This window comes from Manis pentadactyla, chromosome 15, assembly GCF_030020395.1.
Source record: "Manis pentadactyla isolate mManPen7 chromosome 15, mManPen7.hap1, whole genome shotgun sequence".
Lineage (NCBI taxonomy): Eukaryota > Metazoa > Chordata > Mammalia > Pholidota > Manidae > Manis > Manis pentadactyla.
The window spans coordinates 23,261,745-23,288,496 of record NC_080033.1 but is presented as its reverse complement, the minus strand read 5'-3'; the positions used below and the strand labels follow the sequence as shown (position 1 = coordinate 23,288,496).

Genomic DNA, 26,752 nt, shown 5'->3' with positions numbered 1-26,752 from the left:
TGCCCACCCAGTGAGCACCATTACAGCTGCCCAGCGTGGGTTCCTCTCATCCTTCTTTTCCCAGAGGGGCTTCTGACCATCCCCCAGAGTCACCCTCTCACATCACCACTTGTCTCATAGCAGTGCCCCTGATAACCCTCCTCCCTCACTTGCCACCCCCTGCAGAAAGGAAGCTTCCTGGGAGCAGGCAACCTTCATGTCTTTATCACCCCAGCACTCTGGCACTTAGTGCACTATCTGACACCCAGTAGGGGCTTCATAAAGATTTCAGGTAGTATCTCAAAGATGCAGAGAAATGAAACTAGTTCCTACACTCAATGAAAGCCAAGAGCCTGGCTTTAGGCAAATGGGAGTCTCTCAGAAGTTTCTGAATATATACCAGTCTTCATGTTGTAGTCCCCAGCCATTCATCACACCTACCCAAAGCAAAACACGGTTATAGCAAAAAAGAAACCTTGTCTTCATCCTCAGGGTGAGAGAGCTTGGAGAAAACAACCCAAATTCTTATGATGTAACACAGAATTATGGAAAGTGTCAAGGGAGAGGTAAAGACAAAGCACTGGGGTGGCCCAGGGAGGAAAGAACTCTTTCAGGTCTGGGAGCCAGCAAGTGGACTTCTAATGTCCCCTTGGAGAAAATCAGGGGCTTTTACACTGGTCATCCAAGATGGCCACTGCTCTTAATTTGGGGAATGTGATGGAAATGCATTCTAGGAAGAGGAAATGGCATGAACAAAGGAATGAAGCAAGAAATTAGTGGCAGTGTTCTGGAAATAACAAGTACCCCAGTTTGCAGGAATACAGAGGCATCTGGGAGGGAAAGACTAGAAAAAAGCACAGGTGGTATAAGTAGGGATTGTTTCCATTTAAAAGTTTTGATAACACACTAAAGAGATCTTGTGGGCTAGTGAGAAGCACCCAGCGACCACCCCTGGAAAGATGTATCAGGCTGTGGTTGGTACAAGGTAAAGGGAAGAGAAGGGAGGCGCAACCAAGAGAAAGAGCCATGGTTCTGGGCATCCTTCAGGGGTGAGGGATGGCAGACCTTCCAATGTCTCCTGCAGCCTCAGTCCCACTTGCAGGGCCCACCCCAAGAGCAGGGCTTCCAAAGAGGTCTCTGCTGTATCCCTCTTTCCTGATGGCCCTTCTATGTAATACCTACCATCCTGCACGTGTGCGTAACTTGACAGTTTAACGTCTGCCCCCTCTCCCTGTCTCCCATCCCACACTGCCTGGGAGATGCTCAAAGACAAAAAAAGGGTTTCTTCACCAGTGACTCCCCCAGGGCTGGCATCCAGTAGGTTTTCTAAAAGGGATCATGAGTTTTGTTTTGGTTTTTGAAAGAGTGAATCCCCTTTGTGCCACCATAATCATTTCCTAACTGTGGTCTCCCTGACTTAGCCTCTAAAACACAGGATGAAACTACCTCGACCTAGCATGAAAACCCTGATGGGACAGCCCCATTCTCTTCATGACGGGTAAATGGATTAGCATGGCACAGAAGGCTGCTATCATGATTCCTCCCAATAGACACAGACTCATTTCTTGCTAATCCTCCTTATCCCTACACACATCCACTGTGCTTTAACACTCAGAATTGCCTCCCTTTTCCCACAAAGGAAATAATTAATTCTTTTTCAGGCATTTATATGTGCTGTTTCCTCCATCCTAAAGTCTCTTTCCTTACTCCTTCCCAAGGCCCAGGTCACCTCTCTGGACTGCATTGCCATCCCTTCTTTGATACATGCCTCTACAGGAGTTCTTGCCCTCCATTTGGGGCTGAATTATTTGTGGGTTTGTCTACCCTTTAGACAGCATGGCCACAGGCTTTCAATCAATTGTGGTTATATGGCACACAGAAGGAACTCAATAATGCACTAAAAGCTCAGTAAATGTGCTGAGTTAGCAAAATTGTGATGCAAAAGTATGTTTCAACTGTGTTTCCATTGTTTCTCAACATCCACCTTTCTAAAATTGCTCCAACAGATAGTAGGGCTGAGAACAGAAAGCCAAGTCAGACATGCTTTCTAACCTCAACTTAAAACAGATTTCAGGAGTGTCTTATCAAAATTAGGTTTACAAAGAACTGGATGTAAGTAGGTTTGGAATTTTTCCAGGCACCTGTGGAAAAGAAAGACAGGAGCAAGGGAGTTAAGGGTGTATACGGGAAAAGGTTATAATGATGGACCGTGGAATTCTAAGTTAGGGCTGGAAATGAGGGCAGTGAAGACATTGGTAAGGGTGACGGAAAGTGTCAACTGATTGTTGGAGTCAGGATACTAGAGAAAGTGAGTAGCAGAGACCAGAGGGGTTAGATGAGCCTGGGAGTATGCACTCGCTGCGACACAGTGGCCCTGGGAAGGTTCGGAAGGAAACATTCCAAGACAGAAGGAACAGCAAAAGCCTGAAGGTACAGAAGAAAGCCGAGTATGGCTGGACAGTGTGTAAGCCTGAGTTGGGGGCTGGGATTCTCGTGAGCGCAATAGTACGATCATATCCGTATTTTAAAAGAACCCCTTTGACTGCTACGTGGAGGACGTACCTAGAGAGAGAGGCAAAAGTGGAAGCAGAGAAACAGTTAAGGAGCTGCTGCAACAGTCCGGGAAGACGCTGGAGGCGGGGTGGGGGCGAGAACAGCTGATATATTTGGTGGGTAGACTATGGAACTTGCTGATGAGGTGTACGTGGTGGGTGGCGGACAGAGGAATCAAGATTGCCTTCCCAGCGGTAGACATTCAGGAGAGCAACAGGTGTGTGCCGGGCACAAGTGAACACCCCGACATCGGAGCGAATGCTGCAGGGGAGACAGGGCGATTCCTGTCCGACTGAGGCCGACTCTAGGATTCCCCAGAAACGAAAAACCAGAGCTCTTTAACGGAAAACCTCGTCCTCTTGTGCCGCTGTCTTGCCTCAATCTCAGGACAAATCCTCACCCTTCTCCCTTAACTCCGAGACCCCGGCCAGAAAGCTGGGCGAGGATCTACTTACAAACTGGCTCCTGCGGCCTCTCCGAAACCCCAGGAGCATCCTTGCCGCGCGGGGGTGGCCTAAACAGGGTCGGACCAACGAACAGGCCTCAAAGCCGAGTACCGCTCCCTAAACGCCGTCAGGCTCCCGCTGGCCTAGCCCCAGACACTTTTTCTAGGTAAATGACTTTGCAACAACTTCGTCTACCATTGGCTCTGTTTTCTCCTCGACCAATCAGCGCCAAACTTACTTCACACCCGTCGCTTATGGCAACCAGAGGCTTCCCTCTCCCTCCAAATCCTCCGGGGCGGAAACAGGGCGCACTGTCCGTTCTCTTATTGGCCAGTTCAGGTATCGATCTGACACATAGCCTATCCGGGGACGTGGTAGGTGGAGGGCGAGCAGGATGGTAGACTGAAAGAAGTTGCGGGAGGGATCCCGGAAGTGGCGCGATTCAGGTAATGACAGAGCCCCTGGACTGGACTCGAGGTAGGGCCCGGGCCAGCTTGGTGCCCGCCCTGGACCGGACGGAGCCAAGGCGCGGACTGAGCCGGGTTTTCAGGAGATCAGAAAATGAGGGACGCGGCTACCAGGACGGGAATCTCCTGGGTCTTAGACTTTGGCAAATCACTCTTTTTACACTCCGCAGCTCCTGATAATTAGGACCGGGCTTTGAGTGGATGTGCATCCGTGTGCAGGAGAGCCTGCTCAAGTGCCTCTTGCGTTTCCCTTGTTAGATCCAGGCTGCCGATGGCTAGGAACCCCTCTGATGGCACAGGACCCATGCATGTGCCTTTTGGGCACGTTGTGGCCAACGAGAAATGGCGCGGGTCGCAGCTGGCACAGGGGATGCAAGGTCAGTGGGCTGCCCTTTCCATAAGTCCTCTCCTACCCCTACTTTTAAAAAACGTGCTACCAGTTGCCCTCTTTTCATCGAATGCTCACGGAACTCATTTTCTTGCCTGTATTTTAAGGGAAAATTAAACTCATTTTTGAGGATGACCTGACACCGGTAGATTTTTACTTGTCCAGCAAATCCTGTGTTCTTTATATCACCGAAGCTGATTTAGTGGCCGGAAATGGCTATAGAAAGAGGCTGGTTCGGGTTAGAAATGTAAGTACTGAGTTTAAGAAACTGATTTCAATCCCATCTCCTATCATTTGGAATAATTTATATTAAACCATCGGCCATTCCAAGCACTGTTTGATAGCTTTTGTAACCTTGAAAAGAATTTTGTTACAAAATTGTTTACTGTTGTCTTTTTTAGTCCAGTAATCTTCAAGGGATTGTAGTAGTTGAAAAAACGCAGATGAGTGAACAGTACTTCCTGGCCGTACAGAAATTTACTGTGCTGGACCTTGGGATGGTGTTGCTCCCAGTGGCCAGCCAGATGGAAGCCTCATGCCTTATTATCCAGTTAGTAAGTACCAATTCCTACTCCTCCGTAATAGCCTGTCTATGGACTCTTAACTGACCTTCATGGATCCTTTACTCTAGCAACTGCCCTTCCTATGGTTGCAGTCCACTAACCCAATCTACAGTTTATATTCCAAGATCCCCAGTGGATGCCTGAAACTGCATAGTATCAAACCCAATATGTACGTTTTTTCGTATACACACATGCCTATGATAAACTTAATTTATAAATTAGGCAGAGTAAGAGATTAACCACAATAACATAATGTAATAGAATAGTTATAATACACTGTAATAAAAATTGTATGGTCTATCTCAAAATCTTATACTGTACTTACCCTTCTTATTGTGAAGATGTGAAATGATAAAATGCCTTTGTGATGAGATGAAGTGAGATGAATGACTAAGCATTGTGATGTAGCGTTAGGCACTGTTGACCTTCTAACAATAGGTCAAAAGGAGGATCATCTGTTTCTGAGCTGACCTAGGGTAAATGAAACCATGGAAATCAAAACCTCGGAAAAGGGTCTCCTGTATAGCATTCCCTGTGTTGATTTATAAAACCTTTTTGAGGAATTTAAGTTCAGAATGTCTGCAGCCAGCTGAACTTGATGTCCATTCTAGATAAGTCTAATTAAATTGGAGACCTGACTTTGGACTCCCAAGCGATGATGATGCCATCATTCAATATTCTGCACTTATATTGGTAAAAATGTCAACCGCAAGCTACTTTGCCTCATCCCCATATATCTTTTAAGCATCAGCTCTTCTAGGTACAAATTTGTTTATTTTTTTTCTGAAAATCTGATTATCTGCTGTTCTGATTATTCAACTTAGTCGAACATTAGAATTTCCTGGGGAACTTTTAAAAATAGGGACCAATTAAAAATCAGAGCATGAAGGCAGGGCCTAGGCATCAGTTTTTGTTATTGTTAAATTTTTTCCTCTAATGTGTAGCTGAGAACCAAATTGGAATGACAAGTAGCCCTGAGTAGAACCACAGATCCCCCTCCATCTCTACCACTCTCCACCACATCCCTTGCTGAACTGTTCCTGACTTCCTGTGATATAATGTTGATATCTAAGGTTTTTTCTTTGATAGGCAAGCTTCCTGAAGGTCCTGTATCAAGCAGGTATAGCCATCATTTAATCCCATACAACTGAAACGTTTCTTAGTGGACCATACGACCATGTTTGAATTCCTCAGTGTTTTCATTGGTTATATCCATTATAAAACTCAAGTTTTTGTAAATTAATGTTTATCTCTTACTCCTTTGTGGAGTCATATGGTTCATCTTTCAATAATTCTGCTGTTTGAAAAATTATATTCATGGTATATGAAAATATTTGTGGTAAGTCAAACTGAACCACATGGAAAAACTAAAGATAAAATTTCTACAAATGTTTAAGAAAACTCAGTTCTCTAGAGGGCACTCACGTGCTTTTCCTTTCATTTCTATTCAGGTTCAAGAGCAAACCAAAGAGCCAAGTAGGAATCCTTTTCTCAGGAAGAAGCCAGCTGTGATCTCTGAGCCATCCCTCCTCCGAACTGTGCAACAGATCCCAGGAGTTGGAAAAGTGAAAGCTCCCCTTCTGCTTCAGAAGTTCCCAAGTATCCAGCAACTAAGTAATGCCTCCATCCAAGAACTGGAGCCAGTGGTTGGACCAGCAGTAGCACAGCACATCCATGCCTTCTTCACACAGCCCCGGTGACAGGCTTCTCAAGGCATCTACTGTACGTTCTCCTTTACACCACAAATTACAGGATCATGTATTCATCTCATATTTAAAAGGTATCAAAGATTTCCTCTCACAACAACTAGTGAAAGGTGAGGTGAGACCTGAATGAAACCTGCCAGTTGTCCTGCCCTGCTCTCTGGGTTTAGGCATTTAACTTACTGGGTCTCTGATGGCACTGCCCTCATTCTGCTAGCAAGAAGGGGACTGGCAGGGATCTTCCTAAGAGAGTCAGTTTACTTCGGAACTCTCAGATTCAGCAAAAAGCCAGCCTGAGTGGCTTTTAATGTGTGCCCTTGACCTGTGTCTATCACGGAAAGGTCTTACTAAGTTTCCAACTGTGGATGTGGCCGTCTAAAGGAAACAAACCTACAATGAAGCACTGTACACCATAAGCTCCTTGTTTCTGGTGGCAGAGCTGCTGTTCTTCAGGTCTGGTCTTAATATACTTAAGCTTTCTTGGGCTGCTGCCAGTGTAAATAAACAATTGTCCTGCCTTTTTTCTTCCTTCCTTCCTCCCTCCCTCCCTCCTCCCTTCCCTTCCTGGTAGCTGTACAGTTTGTTTATAATCACTAGGCATGTCTTCTGAACACAGAAAGCCTGGAGCCTAGAGTTCCTGTTTAAAGATTAAAAAGCCAAGGTGTGTGAGGGAGGAAAACAATGTGCTTAGAAATGTACAGCCCAATGATGGGAAGATATACAGGAATATGGCAGGGCATCTGCATCCAGAGAGGAGAGCTGGGGGCTGGGGATCAAAAGGTACAATTGCCTATTCAAAAAATAAACACAGTTAAAGATGCTATATGTTCTCAAAGATACTAAGATAACTTGAAAGTTCTTTAAGTCCAGTTTTGTGAAATGTTAGTAATTTTTAAAACATCAAACACCAGAAAAGCATTTTGTGCATTAAGGTAGGGAATTAAAGCAAAATAAAAGCAGAACACATTAACTCAGGCAAATGAATGTGTTTATTTAAATAATTATACAAAAATGGCCCTAAGAGCAGGGGCTACATTTTCCCAAAGTTGGTTTGCTTCCCTTTTGATATTGTACATTACAAAATACTTAAATTCTTATTAATTCTCAAAACTAGATTTCAGTACTATGCATTTTTAGCTATATAACTTGTTCTATGTCAACAGTGAATCTTAGAATCACGGTGTCATCCAACTTAGAGCAAGAGAAATCAACTCGTAAGAATGCTATTTTTAAAAAGTCAAACAGCTTTAAACTTGAATCATTTACATCTTTATAAAATGTTTTTAACTCATCTTAAAAACTCTTAAAATATACAATTATGTACTTTCTACTTTAAAGAAAATGAAAAATGTTTTGAGTATCAAACAGTATATTATCTACCTTGTAGATAGCATCTTCGTCTAACACTGCCACTGTGTTAGCAACTTTTAAATGACCTTTTAATGAAGAAAAGCAGCTGTTCCTAAATTGTTTTTTGTTACATCATAACGAACTTGGCAATAGGCTTTATTCTGGAAGTAGCATTCAGATTACATAGAAATAATGGTAAAATCTTTTTGTCTTAGATGAATGAATTCCCCTTTAGGAAGCAGTTGTTTGGAACAGTTTTTAGTAACACTAATTTAAGTCTATCATTATAGTCCCTTGACCTACCTTAATTTTGGATCATCAGAATTTTGAATTAAGGAATGATGATCTATTACCCAAGCATGGAAACTATTACGAGTAGAACCAATATATATGTAACCCCAACTTAATTCTGATAGTAACTAAAAGTCATAACTGTACCCATTAAAAATAGCTATATTTTCAACATGATTCTATTTATAATACTTTATATAATAAATAACTTGCAGCAATATGGTGACACTGTCCAAACAAGTGTTTTCCACAAATATCTAGAGGTTTCTTGTTACTTACATTTCATAAAGACATCAATTGTTAAGTTTACACTGTGGGAAAATAGGATTTGAGAATATTTGGAAATTTTCCATTATGGTATAAGTCTGAGGACCTAATGAGCACCGGGAATATTTTGGGCCTGAACATTTTTATTTCCTCACATTAGTACAAGGAACTGTCGGAGTTGAGGAGGCTGAAAGGGGAGGGGAGCTTCTTCTTGACTTGAGGCCTCGGGACCCCCACTGATGGGAGGCACAAGGTGCTGGCCGACTTCTGTCTGTTCTTGTTGGTGCCCCAACTCAGAAAAGAAAGCTTTTTTGATATTTTCTTGGTTTTATCAATTTTATCGTCGTCATCTATGGCTAAGCAGATCATGGAGTAAGTTTTCTGCATTCCCACAGAGTATGTGGCACACTTACTATGCTGCACATGGAAAAGGAAGAGAAGGGGTGTTAGTAATCCTCAAGATACATGACAAATGACTGCCAAGTTGGAGACTGACATTGTACACTTACGCTTCCCCTTTAAAATTAAGTTGATATAATTCTGAAACTTGGGTGACTAACGCTTGTATAGAATTAGGTTCTTAAAATCAAGGACACTTTTTAAGAAATATATTCAAGAGCAGTAAATTAGGCTAGGGACCATTACCTTTTATGATTCTTAGTGTTTTTGAAAATGTCACACGATCTCATGGTCAGCAATCTAAAAAACATACAGTTTTCCCACCTTGGTTTCTGGGCCCTTCCCCCTGAGGTAACCACCATTTCTATTACACTTTGAGAGGTAACGTTCATATATAGGTTTTGATATGGGTGTAAACATACACCATCATTTGTCTTTCCTTAAAAGAGGTACACTCCATGTACTGGTCTGTACCCTGCTTTCTTTACTTAAGGTAACTTGGTTTTCAGTCCAGGCCAGTAGGTATAAACCAACTTTAATTGGTCTATAATTCTCTTTAAAGACAATATAGAATCCATGGTGAATATAATAACTTTTTCCCTATTTTTTAAGCTGGTGTAATACAGATTAACATAAAATTTATCATTTTAACCATTTTAAAGTGTACAGTTCAGAGGCATTAACTACATTCACATTGTACATTCATCACCACATCCACCTCCAGAACTTTTTCATTCTTCCCCAAATGAAACTCTGTACCCGTTAAACCATACTATTAATTTGTTAAGGACTGTGTAGGGCTCAAATAGGAAATCTGAAGCAATCTGTTTTCTAAACACTTCATGTTTCTAAGGTTTCCCAATACTGAGATTGCTTTGTTCACCACATGTTTATTGACTATGGCTATTTATTATGTTCCAGCCCCTGAAATCAGACCATTTATTTAAATATACATATAATATATCTGAAGTGGTTGGGTACACTGTTCATAGCACAAATCAAGGAATTGGAGCAATGCAGCAGTAAAGGAGGGTATTCACTATAGGATGTCCCTCTTGAGTTTGTCTCCTTTGAATGAAGATGCCTCTTGCTTTTCTGTTAAACTTCCCATTAACTCCACCACAGGACACATATTCTATCACTAAAAGTGTTAACAAACAGCACTGGAGGTAGATTTGAGGCCTCCAGACATTTTTTAAGCTTAACCTGCTTGGAGTCTTTTATGCTTCATCACCACCACTCCCTTAGAAACACCCTCAGTTCTCTTCCATACTTCAGCCAGCGAATATCAAACTCCAGTGGTTGCGCCACCCTCTGCACTACCCAGGCCCTCATCCACGCAGCAGCACGTTCCTGGAGGGTATTTACCAAGCCGCTGGTTTCCCTTGAAATCCTAACCCCAGCCCCAAACCAGTACTAGGCACCCTGGTACCTGGCACTCCCACATATCGCTAGTAATTTCATTCCTTCTCTCTAGCCCCTCACATGCCCTCCTGATACCCCTGCCTTGTACTTCACTGCATCTGTTCTCAGGAACAAGCCCTCCCATGTGCCTGGATCTCACTCTCCTCTCCTCCAGGTAGCTCCTCCTCCCTGCACTCCTGTTTCCCAAACCTTTCCCATCAGCGCACAAGCCTACTGTGAGATCCAGGTACACATAAATGTCATGCACATGTTGCCTTCTTTGAAAAAGCTTTCCTCTTATGTCCCATCTCCCAGCTACCACCCCAATGTCTCTGCTCCTTTCTTACGTCTTCCATCCTCCCATCCACCTTTTTTCCTGTCCTCCTTCAGCATGTTTTCCACTACCCAGTCCCCCACTCTTTCTGGTGTGCCTCTTGAAATGCTCAGGGCTTTATGGAGCAGTTAGAAACCACTGCACTCGTCTAACTTATACCGATGAGGAACCTGAGGCCTAGGGAGTGTATCGATCTGCTGAAGGTCACACAGTTTGATAACAGCAGAAAGGGCCTGATTCTAGGTCTTCCATTTCAATCCTGGGATGCTTTCTACTAGCATTCAAAGTATGCTCCTCCTATTATGACATTTATTATGAGTTGAAATGTATCCCAGCTAGGCATTGTTTTCTCATTTTCCTGAGCCTCAGAACTATTCCCTGATGCCCAAGGTCACACAACTGGTGGTAAAGCCAGCAGAATTCAAGTCCAGATAGTCTGAGTGTAGAATCCTTGCTTTTAATCAATACATCACATTCTTAACAGGCCTGGTTCAAAGATATGACAGGATGGAAAGACCAATTTTCCTGTACTTTCAGGGTGTGGCTGCCCTGTAAAACTACACCTCCTCTGCTGTGCCCTCTCCTCCAGCCCTTCAGTCCAGAGACCAACTCTTGTATTGATCTGCCTTTTGACAAACTTATTTTTTTCCTGGTTGGGACCTTGATCACTTGTCCAGCAATTCCATGGATTCTGCCCTTAAAAATACCATTTCTCGTGATTCCCTTCTCCCTAGGTGTTCTGAGGCTCACCTTTATCTTCCTTATTTTTAAAATTGAGATCTAATTCACATTCCAAAAAATTCACCATTTTGATACAATTCCATGGTTGTTAGCATATTCAGTTGTGCAAGCATCACCACTATCTAATTTCAGAACATTTCCATCCCCCACTGAAAGAAACCTCATACCCACCAGCAGTCACCGCCCACTCCCCAGGGCCCCAGCCCCAGCCCCAGCCCCTGGCAACCACTGATCTACGTCCGTTTCTATGGATTTGCCTGTTCTGGACATTTCTTACCAATGGAATCACACAATCCATTCACTCTCCAACCCTCCCTAGTCTGAGTTTCTGTATCCCCGCAAAGCATGTCCTTTTGTCCTGCTGCCAAATATAACAGACTCGGCCCTACCTTCCTCCTCCACCTTTTAACTCTATTCAGCACCACTGATTGCTCTCTCCAGGCAGCATTTTCTTCTTGGTTCCAGAAGCTCCTTTTCATCATACCTCTGAACTCCCCTTCACAACTTCCTTTGCCCCTACTTCTCTTCTAGCTGATCTCCAAACGCTTGAGCTATCTCAGGGCTTAGTCCTCAGCCCTCATCTCCTTGAGGGTCACTTCATTTTGTCTCTTCCAGCTTTAAATATCTATGCTGACGATTCTCAAATATTTATTTGCAACTCTGACTTCTTCCTGGAACTGAAGATTTGAACATCTAATTGCCTAGTTTACATTTACATTTGGATGTCTAATGGCATAAGAACATTCAAAGTACAACTCTTGTTTTCTCTATCCTCTGCCTCCTGCCCCACATCATTACAAAAAATGATGCAATTGTTCAAGCCAAAATCTGAGGACTCATCTGTCTTTCCACCATCTTTTTTTTACACCAATCATCTACAAATCTGTGCCAGCTCTACCTCCCAAATATGTCTTAGGTGCATCCCCCAATCTCCACCTCCATTGACATGGTCCCCACCCACCCTACCCGCTGCTGTCCCTGAACTCCGTGTAAGCTGCTAACATTGCTGGCCTGGATGACTGTCAGCTAGCTCACTCTGCTGCCAGCCGGCCAGCCTACAGGTAGCAGAGTCCTTCTAAAATCAATTTACCATGTCATTTCCCCTTCTTAAAAGAGCCAGTGGCCTCCAAACTCCCACCACTGCCAGTGAGGCTCTGCTTCATTCCCTGCTACTCTCTCCCTTGTCATGATGCTCCAGGTGGAAGGCCTTCTGTTCATTCCTCTAGCAGGAGAAACTTATTCCTGCCACAGCATCTCTGCACCTGTTGGCCCCCTGCCCAGAGTGTTCCTCTTGTACTTCTTCAAATGGCTGATTCCTCCTAGTCATGCAAGTCTCAGGGCAAGTCTTGAACAGAGGAGCCTCTCCCTTCCCCCACTCATTCCATCGTGTTACATGTTTCTTTTTCGGCAGCACTTATCAAAATCAAAACCACATATTTGCTTAGAGCCAGCTTTGCGAAAAAGCAACCTTATCTACTTAGCTCAAACTGTACCTCTTAACACTTGAAAAGGGCCTAGGACACAGATGATGAACAATCAATTAAGTGTTGAATGAGTAAGTGAACGTCATTATAGATGGAAGTGACGAAGGTACATAACTAAAGGAAGCAAAGTGCAGAGTACAGATACAATGATTCCTCCCACCTGGAGAGCAAAAAAGGCTATAACTGCATGTGAACTTGTACAGGCTTCCAACTCTTGCCAGGATCTCACAGGAAATGACTAATGCTGTCTGACATGTGCAGAGAGTTTCACATGGCATCTTAAGTCCTTCTGTACCATCTGAGTATTTTTTTCTACCATGAGTTACCATGAGTATGTATTACTTTTGTAATTTTGTAAACTCTATTTGAGTTTAATCATAAAAAAACATCAGTTGGTTCTTTTACCTGCAGGATTAAACAAAATTTTTCCAATGATCTCTTTGACCCAAGGTGAGCACACCCCAGTGATGACAAGCTTAGGGGTTGAGTTGTGTGTGGGCATGTCCCAATGTCGGGCAGGAGGCAGAGTGCCTGGTAAAGACTCTGGGGCCAGACTCACCCTGACTTCACTCCAGGTTGCTATTCACTGCCAGGGGCTGTCAGCACTCACCACAGACGAGGTGGAGTCCAAGAGGCTCACAACCTTCATCTCAATGTCATCCTCCACAGAGCTCTTCAACAGTTTCATAACCTCGCTCACAGTCAGCCACTTACAATCCACGTCTTGAATGGAAACAATATAATCCCCTTCTTTGGCTCCTGCTAGCTACAGAAGCATGATTTAAAAAAAGGTCACTGTCCTGTTCATTCAAATCCCTGAATCAGTTCCCACGATTATTAACAAATCAGATATTTGCATAGGTGTGCTCCAAGAAAGCAAAAAATCCTTTTTTCTTTGGGCATGTAGCATCCATGAGAGGCCTTTGACACATCCAGGCCTTTTACACAAGGGAACCCCAGATTCATGCACCAGATATATTTGTTTGGGCACCTTTCTTTGTATTTACCAGTCTGACTGCCTGCAAAGATGCCAAGGAGTTTTGGTCCCAATCTAGAATGGTAGACGCTTACCGCAGCAGAGCAGCGAGGATCCAGGAAGTGGACCTGAACTGGGGAGTTTCCTCTCAAGGTGAATCCCAAGTCCTCTTCCTCTGCAGTGAAGCAAATGCTCCGAGGAGGTGTCCATCTCTTGTTAGCCGAAAACACCGATAAAGGGCCCTTTGGAGTAGAGCATCATTAGGTGTGGGATCTAAAGGCTGAATCAGGCATTTGAAAGCTAAAGGAAATGTCTTATTTCCTTGAGCCTTGCTCAGAGATGAATGAAACCATCTAGGATAACACTGCTATGACTAGTCATGTAAGAATGTTAATTTCCACTTTCTCTAAAATATTCAATAGATTTTAGATCAAATTATTTTTTAAATGGTCTTAATTAAAAACTATCTTATATAAATTCTCTCATTAAGAAATCTAAGATATCTAAAAATATCCTCTTATAGACTTGCAACTTAGAAAAGCTGTCCCCTTGTGTCATTATAAAATAAGCATTAAACATACCAGCTTCTGGAAGAAGTCTGTTGCTATCACCTTGGAGAACTGTGGTGGTATAATTTCAACCTCTTGCTCAGTTTTAGCTGGAAAAGATTAAAAGCATGAATGTTTCTGTAATTGAAAGTTATCCTTGAAAACTCAGGTCTAAGTCTTCTTTCTGAAGGGGAGAGGAGGCCAACTTTTCTCCTTACTTTGGTTTAGACAGTAGTATGGAATATGCACTACTGCTCAACCCCCTGGCTCAGTACCTTCCATTTAGGTCCCTACTATTTGCCTGCTCTGGAGCTGGGACTGAGTAGTGACAATCAGACACATTCCCTGCCTAAAGGAGCTTATTTTTATTCCAGTGGACTCCCTTTGGCATTCATAAATCCTACTGAGAAGTAATCTATGTTTCAGGTGTGGCTTTTATGGGAGTCCTGTGTCTCAGCACAAAGTCCTGGGCGAGATGTGTTTCCTCTTTTTATTATTAATGAGTAATGTGAAGATTTTACAGTGAGAAGTCAATTTGCCAAACTGTGTCTCCTAGTAGTTCAAATCTCTACCATTATATACATGTCAGGCTCAAGCCAACCCTTAACCACAAGCCTATGCAGTTTCTAACAAAGCATCCTAGAGCAGGCTCAATACACATGACAACAGTATGAAAAGAAAATGTGGAGATGACTGGCATGCCAAGGTAACACAAACATCCCTATTCACAGGATGCTTACGAACTCCTTGACACAGCACTGGGCTCAGACAGGCTGCTCATCCACAGTGACAGTGGCAAGCCCCCTACCCCACAGCCTCACCAGGAACCTCCCTCCATCAGGTTGTGTCTCCACCTCCTGGCCACAGAGCACAATGTGCAGACAATGGGACCAAGGAGGAGGTGGTCAGTATTCATGAAGGAGAATCCCTGAGTGCCATTCTTACTTCCACCAACCAGCTTCGTCACCTGGGGCAAAGACATTGACCTCCCTAGGCCTTAACTGCTGCTTCTTTAAGATGAGGGAGATACTAGTACCCCCATCACATATTTGGAGGGAGAGCTGAATGAGATTCCACATACACATGATGCTCACTCTTGTGTGTGGCAGACCTCAACTGCTCAGTAGGTATCAGCCAACATTACTACAGACAAGCCTGGGATTCTAGCTTAAGCAGGGCTCTGCCTCTAAGGAGCTGGTCCCTGAAAATTGGGGTAGGCCTCTAGAGAATAGGGACAAAGGTGTAGGAAGTGGGATGGCAGGGGATGAGAACAAAGAGGGTTCCCTTGATTGGACCACCCCGCTCCTTCCTCTAACTCCTGTAAAGGCCCCCTGACTCCTGTCCTCTAGGACAAAATTGATGGCTACTACCCCACAGACAGCAACTATGCCATTGACCCCTGTATTCCTGAAGCCAGGACAGTGTTCAACACCTTGGAGAGATGCTTAGAAAGCACTGGTGATGCATGATCTCACTCATATGTGGAATCCCATAGAAGCAGAGAGTGGCATGGCAGGTGTTGGGGTGGGAGGGAAGAAATGAGATGTTGGTCAAGGGTACAAAGTTTCAATTATGCAAGATAAGTAAGTCCTAGAGCTGTAACATATAGCATACAGCATAGTGACTATAGTTATTAATATACTACTGTATACTTGAAATCTGCCAAGAGGGTAGATGGGTAGATCTTAAATATTTTCAGCACATACACACACACACACACACACACACACACACTGAACTAGATTTTGAGGAATTGTCACAGCCAAAGTAAAAATTTTCCCTCCATCCCCTGGTTCCACTGTATCAGTGAAATACTTCTCATTTCATAATAAAAATAATTTTTGTCCTTAAAAAGAAAGAAAATGCTGGTGCTGATGGATGGAAAACAGAGGAACAGACAAGCTTAGGGGAGAGAAAGGATGCATTTGGCTCTAAAACCACAGAGCCAGAGGTAGAAGACAGACAGCAAAGTGCATTTCCCAGCAAGCAGATGGAACGTGGGTAGGTGTGCAGTGCAGCAAAAACCACAAGGCAAAAGATAGTTTTAAGGTTCTCCTGACCAGAGGCAGTGGCTGGAGCCCCAAAGGACTTTAAGGAAAGGCACCCAGAGGAAGCAAACCAGGGAGAGTAGACCCTCAAGGATGTCAGGAGGGGTGGGTGGAATCAGGCAGGACCCCTGCATCAAGGGAGGCTTGTTGAGGGGCAGGAGGGAGTCAGATGGCACAAGGGGGTAGGTGAGGCAGAGGCCATGTGGGAACGAGGAGATGAAAACCCAAGGCAGGGGCAGCATTCCACCCCCGTGCCTAGGGCCCAGCACAGGTTTGCACAACCCCTGCAGCAGGTAACGGCTGGGCCCCCAGAGTGCCCCTGCCTCCCACACAGGGTGCACAGTATGCCGGGCACAGCCACCTGCACCACTCACAAATGATGTCAGGAGCCTCAAACAAGTTGAGCAGATCGTCAGCCTCTTGATGCTGGTTGAACTTGAGCCGGGACCGCTGGTGCGCTGCGGAGAGCACCTCCTGCAGCACCTCAATGTTGCGGAGCTTCTTGCACAGGCCTGCCTCCCTCGTGGACTCCTCGTGATAGGCCACAGCTCTGCGCAAGTGGGACTTGCCTGTCAACAGGAAATCAACACCGTGTGACACATGCCCTCATCACAATATAAGTACCTCAAGGAGAGCCAAGGTGCCCAAGGATCAGCCCAGAACAGTGTTCATTCTCTTTTCTGAAGGATCTGCCTGCACAGCTTACGTGCACTGGCAATATGCTTACTTGTATCTATAAAACATTCATTCAGCAAATATTTGCCAAATGTTCTAGGCACTAGAAATAAAGTAATGAACAAAAACTAGCCTCAGCATGCATAGAATTTACATGTTAGTAGTTGAAGACAGGTACTTAACAAGCAAAGAAATGCATAATGGATCACATGATGATAGGTTATGGAAGAAAATAAAGGAAGGTAGGCAGATATGGCAAGAGAAGGCTGGGAATGAAGACCTGCTTTTCTGGGATGGTGATCAGGAAAGACCTTTTTGAAGGTAACTTTTGAACATAACCCTGAAAGAAGTGAGGATATCCAACAGAAGAGCATTTCTGATAGAACAGCAAGTGCAAAGACCCTAGGGCAGGAGCATGCCTAGTGTTCACAGACAAAGGGGACCTTGGGGGTGTGGCTGGAGGACCTGAGGGCGATGAGGTCAGAAAGGAGCAGGAGCCAGACCATGTGTGCAGGGAGCAGGGCGAGGCCAACCTTACAAGAGCAGAGTGAGGACATCTGCTCCTGCTCTGAAGGAGATGGAGCCCATTAGGGTGTGAGCAGGGGACTGATGTGATTTGACCCATGTGAACAGACTACGGTGGAGCAAAGAGGAAAGCAAGGAGACCAGCTGAGAAAACTGCAAAAAGCTGGGCAAACACGTGGCCTCTCTGGGTCTGTTTTCTCTCTCAACTGACAAATGGGGATCATACCATAACTATCTCATACGGTTGCGTAAGGTTTAAGGGAGTCAACAGTTGTTAAGTAGGTGCTATGTGAGTGTGCCTTGGACCAGGGTGGTAAGATATGATCAGATTTGGGATATGTTTTCTAGGTAGAGTCAACAGGATTTGCTAATCACATATGGGATGAGAATGACAAGGGCAGAGAGTGAGTCCGGTGTTTTGTGCTGAGAAGGATGGAGCTGCCATCACTGAGATGGGGAAACTGGGTGGGTGGGGGCAGGGGCAGGTCTGGGTAGTGGAGGAATTCAGGTTCACAGAGAGAAGATACTCACTCTGAGACTTGGCAGACACCAAATTAGGACAATTTGTTACCAGTTCTCAGGTGCGACATAAGAAAGTTAACAAACGTGTCCTTTCACATTTGGATGGCCAGGACCATCCCCTGGACCACTAGCGTGTTGGAAGATTATCAAAGCTCTGTTTCTACTGTGGGAGGCCTGGGTCCTTGTGGAACCCATGAATACACCACTCTGGAAGCCCATTAAAGCTAGAAGACTGTGCCCCGTTGGTTCACATCTAGAGTGGCCACAATGACTCAGGACACCCTGCTCTCCAAGCCTTGCCCTGGACACCGTTTGGGGCTGTCCATGAGCAGATCCAGCTGGGCATCAAATGGGGCACAGAGAGGGAGGGAGCAGGAGAGCCAACACGCACCCAGCTGTCGGCGCTGGTGGCCATTTTTCAGCGTGGCCAAGGGCGTCAGGCCCTCTGGCATGTGGTCGTAGAGCTGGGACAGGCACTTCTCCTGGTGGTCCTCATCTGCACCAGGCTTCACTGCAATGGGAACCACAGAATAAATCATGTTCTGTGGATGTGGCTGCAGACTCTGGAGATGGCACCTCAGACCCACTTAGAGATTTCTCTTTCAACTACATCTCCAGGTTCCTTTCTTCTCCAGTATTCTGAGGCACTGGGAAAACTGGCCTCCTTTTCACCCCCGGACACACCCCAGGCAATGCAGCCCACAAGTCTTTGTGCACAAAGCCAGGAACGCTCCAGCTCATGTAGTGGCTCTCAACCCCCACTCTCTACCTCCTCCACGTCCCCAGCCTCATGCAACCGCCTAGCAGAGCCACACCTCATGCCTCTGGTGGCCCCTGTGCTGCCTATGCCCTCCATGGCACATGTCCTCTCTCTAAGTCACCAAACCACACACCACTACTCCATACTTTCAGCCCCCGTTCCAGAGCTCTGGTAATGTACCTGCTCTACTGTCCTTCCTCACCCTATTAAGCTGGAAAAGTCCTTCCTAGAGTTCAAACTGCAACTCAAATGTCACTGGCTCTGAGAAACTGATTGTGATGACGCCAAGGAGTCCAGCTGCTGCCCATTTGTATTTCTACCCCAACTACTGAAGCACTACACCTCTATTGGTTTACATGATGTGTCTGGCCTAACAGACTGTATATAATACCAGCAGCACTTTCAGAAAGCCCACTATATACAAGGCACTATTTAGCTTTGCATAAAGCCACTGACTTCCCACAACAGCCCTGTGAGATAAATTCTCTTCATATGCCCATCTAATAGATAAGAAAATTGAAGCACAGAGCAGCTAAGTAACTTGCCCAAGATCACACAGCTTATAAATGGCAGAGCTGGGATATTCACCCGGACAGTCTGGTTCCAGACGCTGTCCCTTTCATTACTCTGAAGGCTGCCTTGATTAGTGCTAATTACAACAAAAGTCTCATCCAACCTCAGATCATAGCCAAACTAGGGTGAGGAGAGGGAGGCACTCACCTCAGGCTCAAAATTTAAGGGAGTACCAAAACCCAGCAATCAAGATATATGATATTTTAATACAATTTTCTAAGTATTACAATTAATGCAAAAAAATCTGCAAATGAACAAAATTTCTTTTTGCTTCAGGCTCCAATGTGGCTTAGGACACATTGCTTGCTTGCTTGTTACTAATCTGTGTCTTTATTTAAAATTCTGATCACCAGAGATTTTTTTGCATTGGTTGTGATTCATCTAAAACACTACATTAAAATGTTACCTTGACTAGTGAGTGGATGGGCATCCCTGGATTTGGTGTCTGAGCCAAGCATCTCATTAGTCCCAGCCCTGGTCCTAACCTTGGTCTAGATTCCGGGGAAAAGCCCTCTCCAGGAAGCAGTCTACTCCATCCCAGGCAGAATTAATTAGCCTTCTTCCTCCCACAGCAGGAACACATACCCCTTAATCCCACCCTGGCCTGTGTGACAGTTGCCTGGGCCCACAGGTAATTCCCATGCTCTGCCCCCAGGCTGTGAAGCTCTCTAGGGCAGGCAGAGAGCTCTCGCTCAGCTCAGAATCTCCCCGAGCCAGCAGAACCACAACCCCGACCAAAGACTAGAGCCTCCCAGCCCCCAGGCCTTACACTGGTGGTCGATGAGGAGGGTGGCTGTGAAGTAGTGGGCCAGGGCTCCATAATGGTAGGCCTTCACGCAGGCCAAGCTGGCCCAGGAGTAGGGGATGTTCTCCTTCACTGGAGCCTGGCTCATGGCTGCGTGCAGCTGCCGATAGACTTCCGCCACCTGAAACAGGAGTAATGTTGGGGAAGGAGAGACTGGCACAGAGGCCTTCACAGATCAGGGCCACAGAAAAAGAGCCTTTTCTTCTATGCAGCCGCCCTATCAGAGGCCACTGCTAAATCTGGGAGCAATTCCAAGGGTTCCTAGTGTTGCCACTGTCATAGTTAACAGGCAGATCAGGCAACTGTCATTATGCTGGTTTTCAGGCTAAGCTGCAAATGGAATCAGTGATCCATATCTGAAACACTGGTACTTACCAAGAAAATGCAAGCCAGCATCTGGACAGGGTGGACATGCTGCCCAGATCGTGGGCAGGCTGTCCTGGGAAGCACCCCCTGCTTCCAGTGGGCCCACACTAAAACATCCCACACCCCGCCAAAAGTCACAGAAACCAGGAAGGCTTACCTTGGCAACCTCCTGAGCCACCTTCACCAGCATGAAGAATTCGTTCTGTATCCCAGAAAGGCAGATTTTCTCAAAAACACTTTCTTGGGCTTGTGCAAGCATCATTTTGACCAGTACGCTGAGCATGGCAGGGCTCATGTCATAACTCGGAGTATGAGTAAATGTCTCTTTCAGGTAGTTTAAAATCCCTATAATTGGAAATTTTGGCACATTAGTTGGGAATCATTTATTTCACCATATTGTTCAGAAGAATAGAGAATGAAAAGAAGCAAAAATATACAACTGGTGTCCTGGGGCATCTTTAAAAACCTGATTCTCCAATACCAATAAGATCTAGCAATTCTACTCCTAGGTATACACCCCAGAGAACAGAAAGCAGAGACTTAAACTGATGCTTGTGGACAAGGTTCACGGCAGTACTATTCACAAGCCCAAAAGGTGGAAACAACTCAAATGTCTGTCAATGGAAAAATGCATAAACAAAATGTGGTATAGCCATACAACAGAATATTTTCAGCCTTAAAAAGGAAGGATATTCTGACACATGTTACAGCATGAATGAAGACATTATGCTAAGTGAAATAAGTCAGTCACTGTATAATTCTATGAGATAAGGTACCTGGAATAGTCAAATTCATAGTGACAGAGATTAGAAAGGTATTTGCCAGGGCCTGGGGGGAAGAGAGAATGGATAGTTCTTTTTCAATAGGTATAATGGGTACAGAGTTTCAGTTTGGGATGATGAAAAAGTTTTGGAAATGGATAGCTGTAGAAGATGTGGTCATATGTAATGTCAGTGAACTTAAAAATGGTTAAAATGGTAACTTTGTTGTGTGTATTTTACCACAATTAAAAAAACAAACAAACAAGATTCTCTTCCAAAACATTTACATCTGTACCAAGCAAGGAAACCTGCCTGCTCCTTGGTCATTGCTGTCTCATCTGGGACAACTATGAGAAATTCCTTCCATGACAAGGCATCTGATGGCAGAGAAAGCAGAAAGCAGGCAGAATAACTAAAGGGCTTTAGGGAGATACACTCACACTTAATACCAGGGTCATTCAGAAATTCCGGGCTTTCCCCCAGGACCCAGGAAAAATCAATTCAGCCACTCCAGTGGAAATTTTCATGCTATAGACCTTAGCTGACTTTTTAAAAAAAAACATGTTAGAAAATTAACTGTCACAACATTAACTGACAATCAACCTGGAGGGGAAATAAAATCCTTGACATGAATCCCATCTGACTGGTTCCTCTGGTTTTATTGCAAAAGCAAAGCATAAACTGCCCTGCAAAATGGTGGCAACAGCTGCAGGCTGTGTGCTCTCCTCTGGGTTTGCTCCCACTCTGTTGTCAAGCTTCGCGTCACCGTATCTCTGTAGTCTTAGAGACAGGTTACCAGGAATACCTGCTTAAGACTCCCCAGGAAGAAAGAGGAGCCCAAAAAGATTTGCAGTGAAAGAAATGAATTCCCACACTGAATCTAAGCATGTCGTTTCATCCTGAGGGATCAATCATTTTAATAGAAGCAATTCCATGATTAGCCCAAACGGCAAAGCTATAGCTCTTCATTGCCTTGCAAAGCAAAGTGTGATGCCCAAAAATATTCTCTGCCAGGGGTTACACCCCAAAGCACAGTGATGCGGACTGGCACAGGAGGAAACGTGCTGTGAGCCAGTTTGGGGGATCATGTGGTATGCTGCACTGTCCATGCTTTTTCCACCGTGCCCTATGCCGGGTCTCCAGGACACAGGCACTGCTGGAAGGGCACCACACAGTACCCTCGAACACCCATGAGCTAGGCCCACCCACTGCACTCAGTGGGGCGACGCCCGGTCCTCTATAGGCTGGTGCTACAAGGCACTTGACAGAGGGTAAACAGCAACCACAGGTGTGTGGGCTTTGCAGAATGCACACAGTATGAAGGCATGGATAGTAATATGTATTACCGAAGCACACCAGATTAAAGGGAAAAAAAAAGTCTACTTTTTCACTGTTTGGGAAAATTTATTCTCTTCTTCAACAGTGTTCCAAGGAACAGTTCATTCACTGCCATCTGTCAGACCACTCATTTGTAAGGCATTAATTGTTAACCACAGGATTCACTGTGTACATGAGCCATATGCAGACTGAGACGTCAGAGTTTGAGCTAATAAGCAGTTCCCTTGGGGGAAGATAACCAATGCCGGCAGCTGGGCCCACGAGGCCAAGTGTGGGCCTGGGGAGGACCCACAGACCCTCTCCAGCCAGGGTACCCCTGCCAGCTGGTGGAGCCAGGACTCGTCCCAGCAGTCCTTGAGGAGACGTACCTGCAGCTCTCTGAAAGGCATCCACTGCACTCTCCAGGCCAGCTTCCGTCTGTCGATTGCACCGGGTCCCGATCTGTGTGTAGAGGGCTCCGATGTTAAACAGAACACTGGCCTTCTCCAGTAGCACGTTCTGTTGGCTAACTGGAACCCCGGTGAGGGAATCATACCTATTTAAAAGAAATGTGTGTTGAGAATATGGATTACTTGGCTAGCTAATGCCATTTTGGGGTGAAAATGGACAGAATGTATTTCTGGAAAAAAAAAATTCACAGATGCACATGCAATGAGACTTTCCTTTTCAAGCAAGATGATGGGCCTGCTCATTTTGAATGAGATACCCACAAGCACACTCAGAAACAGAGCTTGTCAACCAAGATGTCCCTTCACAGGTGAACGAGTAAACAAACTGTGATATATACACACAGTAGAACATTACGCAGAGCTAAAAGCAATGAGCTATCAAACCGTGAAAAGACATGGAGGAAACTTAAGTGTGTATTACTAAGTGAAGGAAGTCAATCTGAGAAGGTTACATACTGTATGATTCTAATTATATGATATTCTGGAAAAGGCAAAACTATGGAGACAGAAACAGAATCAGCGGTTGCTAAGGTTGGGGGAAGGGAAAGGGATAAACAGGTAGGACACACAGGACTTTTAGGGCATCAAAGCTATTGTGTGATACTACAATGTGGATCCATGTCATTAGACATTTGTTAAAACCCACAGAGTGTACAACACCAAGAGTGAGCCCTAACATATGCTGTGGACTTTGGGTGATAATGCACTTACAGGCTCATCAGTTGTAACAAATGTCCCATCACTCTGGTGGGGGATATTGATAATGAGGGAGGCTACGCATGTGTGTGGGCAGGGGATATGTGGGAAATCCCTCAGTTTTGCTGTGAACCTAAAACTGCTCTAAAAATAAAGTATATTAAAAAGATATAAGACTTCTCCTAAATGGAATCAATTACTAACCCTTCATAATTCTTCCTGAAGTCTAAAAAATTCAGGATTTGTTTTAAAATTCACACATCAACCAGGAGGTAAACGGAGCTTCTTCTGATTTCAACACTAAGGAGAAATCACCTTTAGCAGTCTCACCCAAGTGGAAGCAGCTAAAACATCTTCAGGAAAAGTCATCTGTCTTGCCTCTCAAAAGGAAAGCATCAGTAGCCACCAGCTATAGTGAAACTGAGTGCTGAATACGGACCTTAGCTTTTAGATTTATTTTCTCCTTTCTCTACACTCCTAAGAATGAATGCTCAGAGAAGAGGTGCAGTATCTCCAAAGGACTTAAACAACATTCATCTTTGGAAATACCAAGTCTGGAGAAGATAAACGTTCTGCCTCAGTTTTTAAAATCTGATCTATTTGTTTTGCTGCCCAGGTCACTGGGACAAAACCTGATTCCCACCCCCATCCCATTGTGGACAAGACTCTTGGTTCTTGCTATTTCTACTCAAGAGCCCCAGTGTTTTCCCAACAATAAAATGAGCACCAAAAAAACAATGCCTCTTCTCCTCGGCTCACTTGTTCTGAGAAGCAAGAAGCCACAGTCTATTGAAGCCTTTCCCCTTGGGTTCCCTTACAAATAAACACTAGTTTCTCTACACGTCTCTGGGCTCTCCTGGGCTAAAGGGGACAATTAGCAAGAGGGGCTCAGTGCAGAGGAGCATCACCATGCAGCTCCGAGGTTGTGGCTGAGGTGGGAAAGCCCTAGGCCAGGCCACAGACACCTACCACGTGAACATGATCCCCATCTGTCGGGTGGGAGGGAAGAACCGGCTTTCCACAAAGCCCAGCTGGATGAAGTAACTCATCAGTAGTTCAACACCAGCCTCATCCCGGCTGGGCGTCCGACAAGCCTGAAAGGAAGGGGAACACCAAGGAGGTGAATTCTGAGGATGCGGCAGGGGTCCCCTTTCTGAAGATGTTCTCACTCACTATTTCCATAGAGCTCAAGCCCCACTGCTCATATTGAAAACTCCAGGAGGGGTGGAAAATGCAGGGATGAACCAGGAGTCCAGAATCCAACCCTAAATCATGTCAGTGGGCATGTGTCCCCTTCTATGCTCTTCTTATGCACAAGTTGAATAGATGATGTAGCCCAAGCACTGAACACAGTGGCTGGCACAGAGCAGGTGTGGCACACAGCACACAACGGTGGCTCTCTATGACCACCCCCCCAGCCCCCAGCGATTTTATAAGATCTCAAGGCAATCATGGGATAATTTGGCAACTCAACAAGCTCTAGCAGCCATCCTCCCCTCCCTGCCACACAGAAAAACATACTTGTCTCAGATCCGTAAGATCCGCGATTTCATCTTCATATAGGTAGCTGTCTTCACTGTAATGTTCCAAGATGAAGTCCTGTAAGAGAAATGAGGTAAGATATTGTAAGATGCGACTCAAAACCATAAATAGGTAAAACACTAATGTCTCAGGTGCCCCCCCACAAAAATACATATACAATACATAAAATGTATGGATGATTGTGCAGTACAGTGATTTCCTCAGTGACAGGATTGATTTCTTAATTTGGTTTATGTGTATTTTACAACTTTGCATTTGTTGCTTTAGTAAAAAGGAAAGTTGTAGGGGGGGGCAGAGCCAAGATGGCGGTGTGAGTAGAGCAACGGAAATCTCCTCCCAAAACCATATATATTTTTGAAAATACAACAAATACAACTATTCCTAAAAGAGAGACCAGAAAACACAGGACAACAGCCGGACTACATCCACACCTGCGAGAACCCAGCGCCTCGTGAAGGGGGTAAGATACAAGCAAGGGCCCGGCGGGACCCGAGGCCCCTCACCCCAGCTCCTGGTGGGAGGAGAGGAGTCGGAACGGGGAGGGAGAGGGAGCCCAGGACTGCTGAACACCCAGCCCCAACCATCCGCACCAGAGCGCAGACACAGTGCGTGCATGGGGTGCTGGAAACTAGGGAAACAGGACAGTAAGACCTGTGAGCAGATCCCACAGCTGGCGCCCCTGGGACAAAGAAAAGCGAGTGCTTTTTGAAAGTAGTAAAGGAACAGTGACCCCACAGCTGGACGGAAGCATCTCGGGATACTTAGCCCAGCTGTTGTGAATCCCAGGGAAGTCCGGGTGCCCTAACCCCCTGGGCAGCAGCACAGCTCAGAGACCCCTCACGGAGATAAAGAGCCTCCCGGCCATTTCCCCTCCAACCCAGCTCCGCCACAGTGGAGAAGCAGCCTGAGGCAGGCCACGCCCACAGCAATGGCGGAGCTAAACTCCACAGCAACCGCGGAGCTTAACTCCATAGTGGCCAGGCAAGAATCAGAAGCCCCGTCTGCATGCAGTGGCCCAGCACAAGCCGCTAGACGTTACTGTTCTCCCAGGAGAGGAAGGCCACAAACCAGAGAGAAGGGACGTTCTCCCAGCTGTCACATGTGTCAGCTCCGCAAACTATCTCTATCTCCATGAAAACGCAGAAGAATTTGATACAGACCAAAATCACTGAGTCAACCCCTGAGAAGGAGATAGACCTAACTAGTCTTCCTGAAAAAGAATAAAAAATACAGGTCATAACCATGCTGACAGAGCTGCAGAGAAATATACAAGAGCTAAGTGATGACATCCAGAGGGAGATTACAGAAATGAAACAATCTCTGGAAGGATTTATAAGCAGAATGGATAAGATGCAAGAGGCCATTGATGGAATAGAAACCAGAGAACAGGAACGCATAGAAGCTGACATAGACAGAGATAAAAGGATCTCCAGGAATGAAACAATATTAAGAGAACTGTGTGACCAATCCAAAAGGAACAATATCTGCATTATAGGGGTACCAGAAGAAGAAGAGAGAGAAAAAGGGATAGAAAGTGTCTTTGAAGAAATAATTGCTGAAAACTTGCCCAAACTGGGGGAGGAAATAATCAATCAGACCACGGAAGGACACAGAACTCCCAACAGAAGGGACCCAAGGAGGACAACACCAAGACACATAATAATTAAAAGAGCAAAGATCAAGGACAAGGACACAGTTTTAAAGGCAGCTAGAGAGAAAAAGGTCAACTACAAAGGAAAACCCATCAGGCTGTCATCAGACTTCTCAACAGAAACCTCACAGGCCAGGAGAGAATGGCA

General features: G+C 45.1%; 3 protein-coding genes across 8 annotated transcripts in view; 1 reads left to right on the top strand and 2 right to left on the bottom strand.

The window, feature by feature from the left end:
• Positions 1–3,145, bottom strand: part of CEP89 (centrosomal protein 89) — a 91,519-nt gene extending 88,374 nt beyond the window's left edge. For all 5 annotated transcript variants that reach the window (XM_057493001.1, XM_057493003.1, XM_057493002.1 and 2 more), the window contains exon 1: positions 2,988–3,145. In XM_057493001.1, coding sequence (XP_057348984.1) covers positions 2,988–3,026 — 39 coding nt within the window. In that variant the 5' untranslated portion in view covers positions 3,027–3,145. The remainder of the gene's footprint in view (positions 1–2,987) is intronic.
• Positions 3,146–3,434: 289 nt separating this feature from the next.
• On the top strand, positions 3,435–6,619 carry FAAP24 (FA core complex associated protein 24). Its single transcript, XM_057493012.1, has 5 exons — positions 3,435–3,455; positions 3,704–3,822; positions 3,941–4,080; positions 4,235–4,387; positions 5,848–6,619. The coding sequence occupies exons 2-5, from the start codon at positions 3,717–3,719 to the stop codon at positions 6,094–6,096; spliced, it is 648 nt and encodes a 215-aa protein (XP_057348995.1). The 5' UTR covers positions 3,435–3,455; positions 3,704–3,716; the 3' UTR covers positions 6,097–6,619.
• Positions 6,620–7,917: 1,298 nt separating this feature from the next.
• Positions 7,918–26,752, bottom strand: part of RHPN2 (rhophilin Rho GTPase binding protein 2) — a 61,308-nt gene continuing 42,473 nt past the window's right edge. Inside the window, exons 5-15 of one of the 2 annotated variants that reach the window (XM_036929863.2) lie at positions 24,933–25,010; positions 24,381–24,505; positions 22,635–22,801; positions 20,325–20,512; positions 19,766–19,922; positions 18,055–18,174; positions 16,316–16,510; positions 13,927–14,003; positions 13,441–13,587; positions 12,980–13,135; positions 7,918–8,424 (exon numbers count right to left, since the gene is read on the bottom strand). In XM_036929863.2, the coding sequence (XP_036785758.1) occupies positions 8,164–8,424; positions 12,980–13,135; positions 13,441–13,587; positions 13,927–14,003; positions 16,316–16,510; positions 18,055–18,174; positions 19,766–19,922; positions 20,325–20,512; positions 22,635–22,801; positions 24,381–24,505; positions 24,933–25,010 (1,671 nt within the window). In that variant the 3' untranslated portion in view covers positions 7,918–8,163. Of the gene's footprint in view, positions 8,425–12,928; positions 13,136–13,440; positions 13,588–13,926; positions 14,004–16,315; positions 16,511–18,054; positions 18,175–19,765; positions 19,923–20,324; positions 20,513–22,634; positions 22,802–24,380; positions 24,506–24,932; positions 25,011–26,752 lie in introns of both variants that reach the window. The other variant, XM_036929865.2, reaches the window with a different exon arrangement.

What these genes read in the sequence shown, in the direction of transcription:
- FAAP24 (XM_057493012.1), top strand. Translation starts at nt 3,717, where the DNA reads ATGGCTAGGAACCCCTCTGATGGCACAGGACCCATGCATGTGCCTTTT. An exon ending in GCTGGCACAGGGGATGCAAG is followed by an intron (nt 3,823 to 3,940) that starts GTCAGTGGGCTG and finishes CTGTATTTTAAG; the next exon opens with GGAAAATTAAACTCATTTTT. An exon ending in GGCTGGTTCGGGTTAGAAAT is followed by an intron (nt 4,081 to 4,234) that starts GTAAGTACTGAG and finishes TGTCTTTTTTAG; the next exon opens with TCCAGTAATCTTCAAGGGAT.